The 16,885-nt window shown below is 35.6% G+C and overlaps 1 protein-coding gene across 1 annotated transcript in view; it reads left to right on the top strand.

The window, feature by feature from the left end:
- LOC114922391 (vomeronasal type-2 receptor 26-like) overlaps nt 1–16,144 on the top strand; it is a 19,802-nt gene extending 3,658 nt beyond the window's left edge. Inside the window, exons 2-7 of the mRNA XM_029283638.1 lie at nt 739–923; nt 8,886–9,215; nt 10,226–11,065; nt 11,416–11,751; nt 13,568–13,694; nt 15,231–16,144. Coding sequence (XP_029139471.1) covers nt 739–923; nt 8,886–9,215; nt 10,226–11,065; nt 11,416–11,751; nt 13,568–13,694; nt 15,231–16,144 — 2,732 coding nt within the window. The remainder of the gene's footprint in view (nt 1–738; nt 924–8,885; nt 9,216–10,225; nt 11,066–11,415; nt 11,752–13,567; nt 13,695–15,230) is intronic.
- The last annotated feature ends 741 nt before the right edge of the window (nt 16,145–16,885 follow it).

The following is a 16,885-nucleotide window of genomic DNA, read 5'->3' on the forward strand; positions in this document are numbered from 1 at the left end:
TTTAAATAATTTAAATCCCTCTAGCTGTGTGTTCCATTTGTGGGTTTCATCCCACCATGTTTCCGTAATGGCAACAATATCATATCTGCCCTCATTAACCTGAATTTCTAGTTCACCCTGTTTGCTGTTCATACTCTGTGCATTGGTGTATAGACATTTGAGTCCTTTATGACTGACCCTGTGTTTACTTTCTACATAATCTGTGTGGTGCCTGAGTTCCCCTAATGTCTTACCATCTATTTGGTTAGTGCACTTTGTGTGGCACTCGCTATTAAAAGCTTGATTTTGCTTGACATCAAGGTTGATATTCTTGTCCACACACACATCTATGTTACATGTAAGATAGCCCTATAATTTTTAGATTGCCAGGGACAGGGATGTTCTGTATCAATAACTCACTGTCCCTGCTGTTTAGTTTAAATATTCCTCCAGAAAATCTGTGAATTTATAGCTGAGTAACTCAGTCCCTTTCTTTGATGGATGCAAACCATCTCTTTTGTACATTTTTTCATTGGACCAGCTGCTGACATCGTGACTAATATATCCAAAGCCTTCCCCATTACTCCACTTCTTTAGCCACATATTGAATTCTGCTATACACTGGCCTTTTCTATTTTGCTCCTTATACATTGGTAAAACCTCTGAAAAAGCAAGCCTAAAGCCTATCCCACTAAGTTCCTGCCCCAAGCTCTGGAAATCATTCTGCAATTAACATCAAAATTAATTTTATGTTAACAGATTTGAAAGAAAAGGAGCTTTCTTTGAAAACTAGACACTTGCTAGAGCAGGTTGAAAGAGGCATTAATGAACTGGACCATCTCGGGAAAGCTGATAGAGTCTGCAGAATAGAGCCATTACATGCAACCAGAAGACAGCTGTCAAGAGACATTGTGTCCCAATTTTCAGGAAAATTTACTGAACAAGTGCTATGGAAATATCTTCAGTGGAGACCCACATCCTTTGGGAACAAGAAGCAGTTGTTTGAAAAGATTCCACTTCTAATTTTAAAGAAAAGTAAAGAGGATAAACCGCAAGGAGTTATTTTTATTATTATGAATCCATAGATGTTATTTGATCCTGGAGGGATTAGAAATTATGATTGCAGTGGGTTTTTGAAAGACTAGAAGCTGCTGTGAATTTTCTATGAATCAAATACAATAATAGATTGTTAACAGAGGACTTTGAAATTTAGCTTTGTTGTTGGGATCATCTTTTAACTATTTTTTTATATAGTAAATTGATGATAGGTCAAATAGTTTGATAGATAATAGATTTGCAAATATAGATTTAGAAGTCCATAAATTGTGGACTTGTTTTCCAAATGGGAAACAATTATTTTTGCCACAATATATTTATCAGTACTCAATGGGGGCATTTTATGTGTATGTTTAATATTTTGTCCTATGCACTTCATTTACTTTGTTTCTGACTTTGTTTTGTATTCTTTTTTATATTCAAACTTTGGAAACAAATAAAAAATATATACATGAAAAAGGCTGTATGCCTCAAAGTTCAAAATAGTTCATAGAGCCAGCCCTACAATTAACTGATAAGCAACCATTTCAAACTACACGTATTGAAAGTAAGCAGCAACAGGTAGAAGAGATCCTGAAATCCTTAAATAACCTAATCTCTTCAAAATGGTTGCTATGTTTTGTCTCATTACAAGGGGACTCACCATGTCAACTTGCCACGTTACAATTCACTGTGGGACAAGACTTCAAATAATATCAAATAAATGGTGGAATAGAATCATTAAAGAAAGGATGCAAATGGAGAGACAAAATGAAATGTGAATAGCAAAAATTAAAATATTTTTTAATTATTTTAAATAATTAAATCGAATTGTTGAATTGTCAGGCAGCGAGTTATCCCACAGGTTGACCATGGTGAGTTGTTGCGCAGTGAGTTTGCAGTGGTAAGTTGGCCGCAGTGAGTTAGCCATGTTGAGGTGGCCATGACGAGTTGGTTTGCAGTAAGTTGGCTGGAGTGAATTGTCCCATGCCATATTAGAAGTGTTCAAAAAAAACTCAGTGTCACTTCAAATGAGTATCTGAAGGGACTGGGAGAAAGCAACACTTGTTCCTGCCTTGAGGTGACAAAATAATTTGTACTTCCCCAAAGAGAAAGAAAGTTGTCTTTTATTTTATCTCCTGCCATAATTTGTCTTTGGAAAGAAACAGTTCATAGCTCATAGACAGAAAATGTTCTTTGAATCTGTTTCCAAAGGTTACTGTTCTTATCTGATGTATAGCCTTATTAATGAATCTCCTTTTCTATTGGATATGGTTCAATCAATGGCAAATGATCTAATAATATAATTAATAATATAATATAATAAAGAACAGGAACATAAGGAGTAACATTGCTAGCATCTTCATTCTGTTGTTGACAACACCAGCCAGAGCATAGAGCAAAATAATAGTGCAAGACCTGAAGTTGTGGAGAAACGTGGCCCATAGAATCACCAAGAGTAAACACAATTGAATGGATAACATCATTATATTATCTATTCAAAGGGCTGCCACAAAGAAAAGGGGATCAATTTACTTCCATCGAGTATAGTACAATCAATGCCCTGTATTTTGTAATACAGAATAGGAACTCAAGGAGCATCAGTGCTAACATCCCCATTCTATTGTTAATGACTCTTATCCAGTGAAACATAAATTTTCCTATACATAAAATTTTCCTATCTCTACAAAATTAAATTCCATGGCATCATTTTTGATTATCTTTATATATATGGCCACAAAGGCAGTTTCCACAATTTTCTCCAAACAGATTCCATTTTTTTTTCACTGTGTGCATGCAGTCTCTATGCATACCTGTGTGGTTTGTTTATACTTTCACCTTCCTTCAATTCTTTACTGCTCTATGAATTAATGCTATTGGGGGAAAATGGTTTTGTATTTCAGAAGCTACTTTGTGATCTTCAATTCTTTTTTCTTTTGTTCTTTTGTTCTTTTTTTTCTTTTCTTCTTTAAACTTTAAACTAAATAAGATTCTGCATGGGTTACCATATCTAACAGTTAATAGAGCTTCTGTGTGTTATTGCCTTACCTAAAAGTAGAGCCAATCAGCAAATACACAGAGTATGCCTTTTTGTATTTTACTCCTATCAGAGTAAAACCAGATTATACGAGGATTAGAATAGAAATACACTATTCACTCTATACACTATTCAACAAATGATATTTTTGGAAGAGAAAAGTGGGATGATTTTCCTCATTGACTTTAAACTAAATAAGATTCAAAGTTGATTATCATCTCTTACAATTAATAAAGCTTCCATGTGTTTACTTTCCCTTCCATGATCCCTCCACATGGCAAAGATAAAATTCCTTCACTAAAGAGATCTAATCAGCATATACAGAGAGTATGCCTGTTTGTATTATACTCCTGTCAGAATAATACCAGAATATTATTTGAGCATTAGAATAGAAAGGCTTCAAATGACACTTCTCTATACACTATTCAAGAAATGATATTTTGAAGATAGGTAGAAGCAGTGCTATTATTAGCCTGACCATCTGACAAATTATCATTAACTATTACAAATGATTTATGACTCATAAAGTGAACATCAGTAGAATCATACATGGATTTAATGCAATGTGTGAAGGCACATGGAGTTTTCTAATCAGTAGCCAACTTCTTACATTTCAAAGAAAGAGAAAACTAATTAATAGAAAACTCTCAATGACATTATGGCTATGAAAAATTTCAAAGACTTATCACTTTATAATCCTGTTGCTTTTTCCCTGGATTATTTTGTACTTACTAGTCTGAAGAGAAAAAATATAGAATTCCTTACATCACTTCATTGATCAACATCCGAGAGGGATCTTCTGTGAAGGAAGGGCTGTTATGAAAGAAGAAGGCTTGAGGGACAATTGCCCCCAAAATAACATTTCCTGGCTGAACAAATTGATGAGGTATAGGAAGTGGGTCATCAAGAATGCTACAATTGGTAGCATATGTTTTGTAAGTACAGAACAGGAACACAAGAAGCATCATTGCTGTCAACTCTGTCCTATTGTTGACAATTTCCATCCAGAGAAAGATAGCTGTTCCTGTACAGAAAAACATCCTATCGCTATACCATTAAACTCCATGGCATCATTTTTATTACGTTACATATATGGCCTCTAAAACAGTTGCCACAATATTGGAATATTTTCTCCAAAGAGATTTCAATTTTGGTTTCTCTGTGCTTCTTTCAGTTTTTTAAAGTGCTTTGAACTAATGCCAGTTTTTTAAAAAACAAAAACAAATGTTTTATATCCAAGAAGCTACTTTGCCATCTTCATTTTTTGCTTGGAAGAGTAGGATGATTTCCTCATTGCTTTTAAATTAAATTAATAAAATTCTGCATGGACAACCACTTCTTAAAGTCACTAAAGTTTCCATTTGTTCATTTCTGTTCAATAATCTCTGTACATGGCAAAGATAAATTCCTTTATGTAAAAGCGATCTGAGCAATCGGTATAATGGGAGAAAAATTGAAATATGAAATGAAGATTAGAATAGAAATGCTTCAAATGCTAGTTCTCTATAACTATTCAACAAATTATATTTTGAAGATAGGCAAAAGCATTCTGATAGGCTGACTTTCTGAAAATTGAGTTTAATATCATCAATAATGCTAAAGAAGGAACCTGTAATTTTGATAACAATTGGGGAAACAATTAGGTTCTCTCCAGTTCTCAATATTTTGCTCATCTCACCTGAGAAAAGGGCTAGAAGAGTGTATTTAATTATTGTAAATACAGTGTAGTTTGCTTTGATTTTTTTTCTACCATGTAAGTCCTATGGGCCTTTTTTTAATCAAATTTCCTGAAAAAACTACAAGTCAACCCTCCTATACAATAAATTGATAACAGTGATTAAAACTGAAAAGTATACTAGGTAAAACTAGTATACTAGATTCATTTTCATGCCTAGTTTGCCCTAGGTTGCCCATCAAAATCAAATAAATCTTTTGGTAATTTGCCCTGAGTGATTTTAATATTCATCTGAGAAGTTCTACCCAATTGTGAATGATCATTGTATTCCAATCCCTCATCAAACACAACTGTCATAGAAAAACCTGTTAATTTTTTTATTAAATACTACTTTATAAATTCCCTTTATCAAAGTCTTAGTTCCATGTAAATTAATTTTCATTCCAACCAATCTACCATGCTCATTCATTTAGAAATTTATATACAAAACAATTCCCTTCCTTCTTTCCTTCCTTCCATCTTCTTTCTTTCTTTTTCTTTCTTTCTTTCTTTCTTTCTTTCTTTCTTTCTTTTCTTTTCTTTTCTTTTGTTCCTGCTGAAATACATTCTTCACCCAAAATTTTATAAATCAAATATTTTGTGTCTTTCTTCTAAAATGTGATGGAATGTGCAACTGCAGGAGTCAAGTGGGAGAATTTTGGCAATGCAGTTCTTCCCCAATATATAGGGTTAAAAGCTCAGTATGTTGGGTTATAGTTAGTTACAGGGGGGAGGGTGTGCCATGGCATGTTTAATCGGACCCACTTTCAAGAGCTGACCATCTATTGTTTTACTTGTATCAGAGTGCTCAAGGTGACTGCAGAGATGTTTCTAGCCTGGTGTCTGAACCACTAGATCAAATTGGATCAATATTTACTTTATGGTTTCATGCATTTGCTTAATGATTAAGTACCTAGTACTATTATGGGCCTTTATGGAATTGTTATTATGTGATATGTATTTATTTAGAGTCAGAGACCATGATACTATTTATTGGTATCATTTGATTGCTAGGTATGTATACTTTTTATATTTTAGATTTGCAACTACTTTTAATTAAACTAAAACAAGGAATTATTCTATTATATAATTGTATCCATATTGAAGAGTTGGAGGTAATTTTTTTATGTTACTTTGGTAAGTTGTCTCCATTTTAAGCTTTTCTCATTGTTACCCCCTCCCTACTTTTCCCCTTTATATTTGAAATTGAATAAACCATTTTTTAAAAAAATTACATCCAAGTGATCATCATTCACATTAAATTGAATAGGACACTTCCATCCTTTGATATTGAAACATGTCCCCTTTTAAAGAGTTATTTTCTCCAAGTCAAAGATGCTAGAAAGTTTATCACTCTCAGTTTTTGCATGAAGGATAAGCTCCATGAACTTTTTGATCCATAAAAAAATCATATCTTAATTCTATTGAAGTCAAGTGTATGTATTCATCCACATATGTCTACTGTGGTGTTCTAAGTATGAAAGCATAACAAATGTTTCGGGAGAGCAATGGTACAATTTTCAGCAAATGCATGTGCCCAAAATCATCATCCACAGCAAAGAGATCATTCCATATCCATCCAAATTCTAAAGTACTTGAATAACCTCAGTGTATTGATAGACATTTGGGACCATCAGGTACAACAATGGTAAAATATTTTTGTTACCATATACTAGTGTAAATGTTCAATAAGTAAGCTGAAAGAAAATGTACAGCACATAATCAGAAAAATTAAGACAGAATATTAAGTATACTTGATCTTTAAATTAAAAATAAATATTTTGTAAGTTAATAAAATGCAACATTCCTGTAGTGAAAGTCTAATATAAATGTAAATCAAGTCAAAACACTTTCTGTACCCAGGAATGTGCCATAAATTCCTTAGGGCAGTGATGGCGAACCTTTTAGAGACCGAGTTCCCAAACTGCAACCCAAAACCCACTTATTTATCGCCGGGTGCCAGGTCGGCATGGCCCACTGAGTGGGCGTGGCTGTAGTCATGGCAGACTGGGTGGGTGTGGTCAAGGTGGGCATAGTCACCTCGATGTTGCTCGGGAGGGACGCCTGTGGGGGCCGGGCAGGGTTGGGGGAGATCCAGAGGGTCTCTGGCAGGTGGGGCAGTGGGCAGGAGGCTCATCCTACAGGGTGAGGCAAGGCAAGGCAAGGCAGGGGTGCCATTGTCACAGGGCAAGGCAAGGCAGGGGCCAGGGCGGCGGCTGCCTGACACCATCGGCCCCCACACACAGATGCCAGCAAGCGCATGGGGGCCGACAGTGTCCGTCAGCAGCCACAGGCTGCTGGCCCCTCAACTGGCACACTCTGGGGCTCCACAGCCCGCTGCCAGCAGTTCAGAGAAGCCGCCTCTGAGCTGGATGGATGGCCGGCCAACAGCTGAGGAGGTGATGCAGTGGGTCATGCGAGGACAGGAGGGACAGGAGGGAGGGAAACCAGCCGTGCTGGGATGCATCTGGCCACGTGGGACCTCTGCAAGTTAGCGGGTGGCTGGTTGAAGAGGATGGTTGCCATCTTCGGGGCATGGCGTGCATGCCCACAGAGAGGGCTCTGAGTGCCGCTTCTGGCACACGTGCCATAGGTTCACCACCACTGCCTTACGGAGAAGCAAGACAGAAAAGTAGATCAAATGAAGAAAAGAAAGAAAACAGATAAAGTCCAGCAGGGTGTTAAAATAAATCAGCATTCAACCAGTCAGTTAACTTTTAGAGATAAAAAAGCAAACTAAAAAAAACTAAAATAGAAACTTCAAAAACATTACTTTTGTATAAGAGTAATAGAATAGCATACTATCTTGAACATTTAAACATTTTATATGACATTATGCTTTCCAACGAATGTTCTTTGGAGATCTGATAAAACATATCATTATCTCAGATCACTATGATTTAACCTCAGTCTCTCCCAAACTCATACATTTTAAAAGTTAAAATTTTAAAAGCTAATGAAGCATATTTACAAACAGATATAGATGGTCTTGAGGACAATGAACGAGGAAAAATGCAGCTTGATGGACATTATTATCTCATTTAAAATAAAAGAGAGAATTTGTTTGAAAAAAAGACCCATATCAGCCATAGGAATGAACATGTTATTCTTTATGCTTTCAGTGTGGTTGTTGCTTGTATCTCTAGGCAAGGTATATGGTTTTATATGCAAACTGAGCAACCCCTTTAAGAAACCACAAGAATATTATCAGACTGGTGACTTTATCATTGGTGGGGTTGCTTCTCAGTTCTATCCATTCTCAGAAACAATACATTTCAGGCAGTATCCAAATCCCTGGCTTTTTGAATCACCAGTGTAAGTATCTGTCTTTCTGTCTGTTTAGTGATAAATTCTAAGGGTAAGAAATATGCCCATAGTTTGTAAGGCTGAAGTCTCTAGTATTGAAGACCAGGACACACATCTGTTACTTGGAAGCCATTTTATGGGCACTCTCACAAAATCATTGACTGGAGATAATCACAAAATATCAAAAAAATTGAAGGCAAACACAGAACTGAACTACAATCACTCCCATTTTGTGTTCTAAGAATATCTCTGGGTTCAGAGATGTGTGAAACTCTGAATCATTGTTAGAAAAAACTATCTTGAAGCCACTTCTTCTTCCTCAAGGAAAAAACAATCCAGTTGCCTTTTGAAAAAGCACCTTTGAGATATCTTGAAGCTGGGGAGGGTGGTTTTTTGTTTTTGCTTTGTTATAGATATACTCGTTTAACTAAAAGAATTTTAAAATAAAATTAGATAAGATGGAAAGTTTAATGGGTACCAAAGAACATGTTGGTAGGAGTATTGTCACTTCCAAGATTCAATTTATGGGATATAAAATAATTCTTATAGTAGTCTGTAATCATTACCTTTTGCATTGCCAATGAAGAGAGAACAACAGTAACTTAATTATGCCAATCTGAAACATATGTAGGCTGAGTTACATAATGTCAATATACTTTAAGATAATATTCTTGATATTGCAATTGTCTTTGCCCTCTCATTTACTCCTCTTTGCATTTTTCTAATTTATGTATCACCCCATTTTTGCCTGCAATTTTTATCTCTTTATTTCTTCTCCTTGTTTTCTTTATCTTCCTTTTTATCTCTTTGTAGTATGACCATTTGATAAAGAATACAACTTCTCATTCCAGTGAAATGCCAATAAACAATCAACATATACTCTCCTTAGTATATGCAGTAAAGGAGATCAATAGGAATCCAAAAATCTTACCAAACATCAGCCTTGGATTCCACGTCTCTAATAGTTATATTGATGCAAGGATGATATATCTGAACACCTTGAAGCTTCTATCCAGCCAAAAAAGGACTATCCCTAATTATAGTTGTGAGAAACAGAATATGTTACCAGTTGTCATTGGAGAATCTGACTCCGAAAACTCACATCTGATGGCCAACATCTTAATCAGCTACAAAATTCCACAGGTAGGATATGTATACAAGAAAGATTGATATTCTAGTTTACAGTACACTCTTTCTTAGCCCTTTCTAAGTCCTCACAAAACCAAGGAAAACCAAGGAAAAAAAGAATGTGGGAAAAATATGATTTACAATCAGTTGCTAGGACCTGATTATGTGCCTAAGATGCCCTTTATACCTATTAAAACTCTCTTAATGGCTTATTTACAAAAATGGAAAATTCTAAAGAGATTTCAGGTTCATATACATGAATGGCAAATATTATAAAATACAAATATACGTATACATACACAAACACATATACATGTTTTTAAAACATTTAAATAAATACACACTTCTGTATACTCAGTCAAGGTTTGTTTTGGTTTCTCATATTACATTTATTCTGTAGTTTTCAAATGCATGAAATATGTAACAGTGACCCTTAAAAAGATTCAAGTCAGATTTTTTCCCCAAATGAATATTCATTCAGTTGTGTGCCCTCAGAAAACTGAATATTAGTTATAAAAATGCTTTATGATTACAAATGAAAGAAAATGAAGAGAGTTGTACTTTTTTCTTCCCCTGAAGGTGGAGAACTAGAATTGTAAGCATAGTTATAAAATAATGCACACACATACATGTGCACCCAGGTGCATGCGAACACACACACACACACATATACATGTTCTCCACCTTCATGGGAAGAAAGTAAAACCAAGCAACATAAAAATGCTTTACCATTATTGTATTTGATTTAATAGTCAAGATAAAACATAGAAAACCATCACAAATTATAAAGGAGAAGCACTCCAGTTCAAATTACCTTTTAACTCTATTTTTTTTAATATCAGAAACATAACAGAATACCTGCATTGTTACTAATTTACTAAGAAAATAGAAATATACAACAGCATTATAACAATTAAATGATATGTTTAATTTGCATGAATTTTAATTTGTAGATTTCTATAGGAGAATTTACAAGATAAATTGTTTACCCAATTTTTTTTAAAAAATGCTTCTTTTTAATTTAGGTTGCTTATTGCTTTTTTGCTATAGAGAAGGATGCTGAAAACAGGATACCTTACTTCTATCGTATGGTTCCTGGTGAAGCACAGCAGTTTCATGGAATTGTTCAGTTGCTCCTCCATTTCCAATGGACTTGGGTTGGAATTGTTGTAACAAAGTCAGATAAAGGAGAAAAGGTTATGGCAACTATGTTACCAATGTTTTCCCAGAATGGAATCTGTGCAGCTTTCATGGGAAGAATACAACCCTTAATTGATTTAGTTCATGTTGTTCATTTGACACAGCACATTCAAAGTATGACCCATTTTCTCCAAAATATTACAACCAATGTAATTGTCATGTATTCAGATACTCAGACAATGTGGAGCTTCAAAAATATGTTGCAGTTGGGAGAAGTAAGTTTAGGCAAAGTGTGGATTATCACAGCTCATTGGGACTTTGGATCACCAACATTTCTCAAAAAGATGGGGATAGAAATTTTCCACGGTGCTTTATCCTTTGCCATTCAAATTAATGAAGTACCAGGGTTTCAGCCTTTCCTTGAGCTCCTTAATGTACATTGGCCAAAAGAAGATGGCATTTCCAAGTTCATTTGGCAGAAGGAGTGTTTGATACCCTGTTTTAATATGCACCAGGAAAACAAAAAAAACTGTGTTTGGGACAGAAGTCTAGAAAACCTACCAAAGTCTTTTTTTCAAATAAGTATGACTGGTCAGAGTTACAGCATCTACAATTCTGTCTATGCCATTGCTCATGTTTTACATAACTTGAAGTCATCCAGATTTAGGCTGAAACCAACTATAGATAGAGCAAGAGTGGAGTTTCTGAATCTAGAACCTTGGAAGGTAAGAAAACATTCAAAGTGCCCTATTTATTAAGGAGTGTTTCTTTATTTTCTGATTCGTATGCTGTTCTGTAGTTAACTCTCCTGCATGAATAATAAATGATAGATGAAATAATAGATGCTGCAGGATGTGATACAAAATACAAAATACAAATGGGGAACTTCTGTTCCCATTCTTATATACCGTAGAAGGACCAAAACTCCCATCAGACCTCACCATGAGTTATGCTTGCTGATATTATTACAAACTGCATTCCATCAACTTCCATTAGAGAGCTTTAGATTCTTCATTTCTATAAGAGCAGATGATCAGCAAGCAATTTTTAGTGAGGCACATGTTGTAACACATAGAGCTATAGATGTAGACAGAGTCAGAGACAGCTCCATAAGACAAGCATAAGAGCAACCAAAGAAATAATTGTCTACCAAACTCTGAATGTTTTATTTTTTCCAAATCAGCTGCATCATTTCCTGAGCAGAATCTCATTTAATAACAATGTTGGGGACCATGTATCTTTCAATGAAAATGGTGAATTAAGATCCGGTTATGACATAACAAATTTGATTGGTTTTCCAAACAAATCCTTTTCAAATATCAAGGTTGGAAGGATTGATTTAGAGGCTTCATCCAGCAAACCATTCATCATTAATGAAGATCTTATTGTATGGCACAAAGAGTTTAACAAGGTTAGACCAAATTATGTTCTAAGATATAAATTCAAATGGGGAAGGTATTGCAAAATTGATGCTTGGCATTTATCCTTTAGCATATACAGTAGAGTGGGTGAATGCTACTAATAATAGTTAATGATGTGGTGGTTTTATAAAATATGTTATTCTAAATTTTGATTGACAATAAACAGCTTTCAAAGTATTTTTCAAAGGCAAATAAAACTTCAGTGAAGTTCTCACAGGGTATCACATACTCAGGATATATGTGTGTCCCATGTTTTATTATAACAGAACTCTCCTCTGCTCTGCGGGTTTCCACAAGGTTCTGAAAAACTTTATTCTCTCATTCTCACTATTAATATTGGGAGGGGGATACTGTCAAACTTGGGGGGGGTTGCAGCAAATTTCAGCATCTGAGACTGTGTGCTAGAGGGTTACGTAGACCTTAACAATTGCTTATTCTGGTTATAAGAGAACACTTTGCTTTTTTTTCAGATCAGGAAGCAAGTATAAGCAGGTATGGTGTACACTGATGGGGAAGTGAGTTACAAGAAACAAGAGGAATACACAGCAGCAATTGTGCAGCATAAAATAAATAAATTTCTATGCTGCCCAGTGTCATTTTGAGATGGGCAGCATAGAAATTAAATATAGAAGGAAGATAGATAGATAGATAGATAGATAGATAGATAGATAGATAGATAGATAGATAGATGATAGATAGATAGATAGATAGATAGATAGATAGATAGATAGATAGATAGATAGATAGATAGATAGATAGATAGATAGATAGATGAGAGAGAGTGGTGAGAGAGAGAGACAGACAGACAGAGACAGAGACAGAGACAGAGAGACAGATATACCACTTCACAGTGTTTTACAGCCCTCTCTAAGCAGTTTACAGAATCAGCATATTGCCCCCAACAATCTGGGTCCTCATTTTATCAACCTCAGATGGATGGAAGGCTGAGTCAACCCTGAGCTGGTGAGAATTGAATTGCTGGCAGTCAACAGAATTAGCCTGCAGGACTGCATTCTAACTGTGCCATCATGGCTCTCTAGATATAGAAAGAGAGGAGAGGAGAGGAGAGGAGAGGAGAGGAGAGGAGAGGAGAGGAGAGAGAGACAGAGACAGAGACAGAGACAGAGATAGAGAGACAGAGAGATACAATCACATATAAATTTAGAGGTTATTTTTAATATAGTGGAAAAAACATTGTACTTATTAGCATCAGAGTGAATTTCAACATCCATCAATAAAAGTTTGGATTCAAGAACAATACTGCTCAAATTCATTCAGTGCTTTAGTCCTTATACTTCATATTCACCTACTGAATTTATTTTTACACAAAATTATAAATTGTTCAGGCAAGAGAATGAGAATATGATTCTATTAAGGCAGAAATACTAAGAGACCTGGGAAAGCATTTCAGGAACCATAGTTTGGTTGTATTTTTTTCACCAAATCTGAAAACAGGGCTCCAAATTTGATAATCGTTCACTATACCTGCTTTTCTATCAGCTGTCACAGCAGCTATTAGGAAGAGGAAATCCTGGTTATGGAAAGAGAGATTTGCAGGGGCAAGTTCAAGAATGAAGTGGAAGGAGTACTGTATCTGAAAGATTCAATTGACACTTGGGATACCAGTGTACCAGAAATATATTTAGAAGAGCTTAAGATAGAAGAGAGAAAGAAGGAAGGGTCAAATAAATAAAAGCACATAGATAATGCCAGAGCATGCCAAAATAAGAGCATTCCCACATGACATAAGGACCAAATACTGTTTCAAGAATTAGTAAACTTCTACAGTTTTCTATGTATACATAGGTGCCACCATCTGCTGTGTGCAATGAAAACTGTCATCCAGGTTATAGCAGGAAAAAGCAAGAAGGGAAGCCATTTTGTTGCTATGACTGTATTCCATGTCCAGCTGGAAAGATCTCAAATCAGAACGGTAAGAATTCTTCCTTTCCCTTTTATTAAGAGACATTTTGGTATAATGGTATAATGGTTTAGGGTGCTGGATTAGAACCCGAAAGAACCTGAAAGTGGGAGCTCCATTCCCACTTTAGGCATGAAAGTCTGATGGTTGGATCAGTCATTCTCTCTGTGCTAGGAAAATGTTACCAAGAAAACCGCATGAAATTGTTCCTGGGGTCACCAGGAGTCAAGTCTGACTCAAAAGGCTATAATAAGAACACATCACACAAAGTATTCAAGAACTTCCTATTGTTTCATGAAAGACATGTAATTCAAAGGATTTAAGAGGGAACATGGTGGGGGAGGATCTCTAGGAAATTCCATACTCGAAGAAATGAAGAAATTGGTGGGATATACAAAAATGAATTTAAGGCTTCTTTTACTTTTTATTTGTAGGGATTATTATGGATCAAAGGTATATATATATTTATGAATGTAATATAAAATAATTGTTTTATAAGTAGGTTATGAAATTTCAGGTCCTTCGATTGCATCTCTGCACCTCTGACCATAGTTGCTAAAAGCTAACAGTACTATTTTTCAATCTGAGACTAAATTTACATGAAAACTGGAGTATAAACTATAAACTAGGTACATTATGGTTTTAAAAGAAAAGAAAGAAAATATGCAAATATTTCTATTTCCAATCTTAACCACATGTTTAATATGTCTCCACTCGTGATAATTCTAAAAAGGTTAAGGATGACTTTAGCCACAAACGAGTTGCTTGTCCTTATTTTACATAAAAATAGGAAACAAAACTGTTTTCTTTATTTCTAGTACAAATTACAGTTTAGATGCCTTTGGAATTAAATATCATGGTGATGGGAGGAAATAAATTTAATAAGTAAATAAATAAAGGAAACACTACTGACAAAGTTTATAACTTTCAAATAGTAATGAGTGTAACTCAGTAGTGTCTCAAGATAAGTGACCCTATTTATTCTATAAATTGTAACCTCATGCCAATTTCATCTTTTGGTTTACAAAGAAAATGCATTTTGATTGTGCCCTGTCTCATTTTTCTAAAGACCATTTCATCCCACTCTTATTTTTTTTTTATCAGTTTGAAAATGTTTTATAAAAACTCTTTATAATTTGTAGAGATTAGAAGCATCGCAACAAGATGGGCAGCAAACAAATTTAAAGAAATAAATAAATAAAATATTTATCCTGGTATATTTTTGACCTACTTATTTAGACACATACTCACTGACCTATTTATTTTCCCCTAATATGCACAGTCTTGAACATCTCAGTTTAAAAAAAAATAGACCATGCTGAGAAAAGGGTGAATATCTAGTGTGATAAGTGTGGATTATATTATGCTCAGATGAATAGAATAAGATAGACAGCTAGGCCTCCTAGCTGTCTATCTTAAATTCTGTAGAGAAAAGCCTATAGAGTATTGTGAGGATCCAGTCTAAATCTTTCTGTAATCTTGACTATAGGAAGATCTGTGTAAATGAAATAACTAACAGATTTTGGAATGTAATGTTTTATTCTTCAGATATGGATGACTGTTTCAAGTGTCCAGAAGATCAGTACCCTAACAGACCTCAAGATAAATGCCTGCCAAAGAATTTAAACTTTCTGTCTTACGGTGAAGTTTTGGGTATCAGTTTAGCCCTTTCAGCTTGTTCTTTTGCTCTGCTCACAACTGCAGTGCTTGGAATCTTTATTAAGCACAGGAATACTCCTATTGTCAAAGCCAACAATCGGGATCTCTCTTATCTTCTCCTAATTTCCCTTCTGCTTTGCTTTCTCTCCTCATTGCTATTTATCGGCCATCCTGGGGAAGTGATCTGCCCTTTACAACAAATAGCTTTTGCTATCATTTTCTCAGTAGCTGTCTCTTGTGTATTGGCAAAAACCATCACTGTAGTTCTGGCTTTTATGGCCACTAAGCCAGGATCAACGATAAAGAAATGGGTAGGGAAAAAAATGTCAAATTACATTGTCCTTTTCAGCTCCCTAATTCAGATAGGAATTTGTATTTCCTGGCTTTGTGTAGCTTGCCCTTACCCAGATATGGACATGATCTCCTTGACTGAAGAAATTATATTTGAGTGTAACAAAGGTTCAGTTGTTATGTTTTATTGTATTCTGAGCTATCTGGGGTTTCTGGCTATTGTCAGCCTTATTATGGCTTTCCTAGCCAGGAAGTTGCCCAATAGTTTCAATGAAGCCAAATTCATCACTTTCAGCATGTTAGTATTTTGCAATGTTTGGCTATCTTTTGTTCCAACATATTTAAGCTCAAAGGGAAAATATATGGTGGCTGTGGAAATCTTTGCTTTACTGAGTTCCAGTGCTGGATTACTTGGTTGCATTTTCCTCCCTAAGTGTTACATAATTGTCCTGAGGCCTGAAATGAATAAGAAGGACCATCTAACAAGAAAAAATGTGGTCTGTAGAAATTGATTATAAGAACACTTAATAAAAGAAATGGGAAGATTCAAGATTTCTCATCCAGCTTGACATTTGTTTGCTTGTTGGGTCAGATTAATTTGCCAAATGAAAAGACTGAGATACATTCAAAAGCGAAAGACAACAAATAATATCTTTATTCAGTATTCCATGAAAAATTGTTTTCTGGTTTGTATAATAAAGTTTTCTTGTGACTGGCTGAACCTTCCTCAGATGTAAGATAATAGATGTGGTCCATAAAATATAAAGAAGATGGACAATGTATCTATATCAGTGGTTCTCAACCTTTTTAATGCCGCGACCCCAACCGGTCGTAAGTCGAGGACTAAACCGGTCGTAAGTCGAGGACTAAACCGGTCGTAAGTCAAGGACTACCCAACCGGTCGTAAGTCGAGGACTTTCCCTGCCCGGGAGCGCCGCGCATGCTTGGTTCCGCCCCCTGCGCTGGCCGAGGCGTAGCTGGCAAGCGGCAGAGACGGAGCAGGCCGACCACCAGCTGGCCCAGCCCAAGGGAGGTAAGGCACCCGCTGGAAAAGGGGAAAAAAATGGCGGACAAAAAAATGGCGGACAGCCTTGCTTGGTGACCCCCATGAAATGGTCGATCGACCCCAAATGGGGTCCCGACCCACAGGTTGAGAACCACTGATCTATATAATATTGCTTTATGGTTTGTTTTGTGATTGTTTGTTTTATGTGATTTCAGTGCAGTGCAAAATTTTATTTATGATAACAGTT

Source organism: Protobothrops mucrosquamatus, unplaced genomic scaffold (genome assembly GCF_001527695.2).
Source record: "Protobothrops mucrosquamatus isolate PMUCROS unplaced genomic scaffold, P.Mucros_1.0 scaffold160, whole genome shotgun sequence".
Lineage (NCBI taxonomy): Eukaryota > Metazoa > Chordata > Lepidosauria > Squamata > Viperidae > Protobothrops > Protobothrops mucrosquamatus.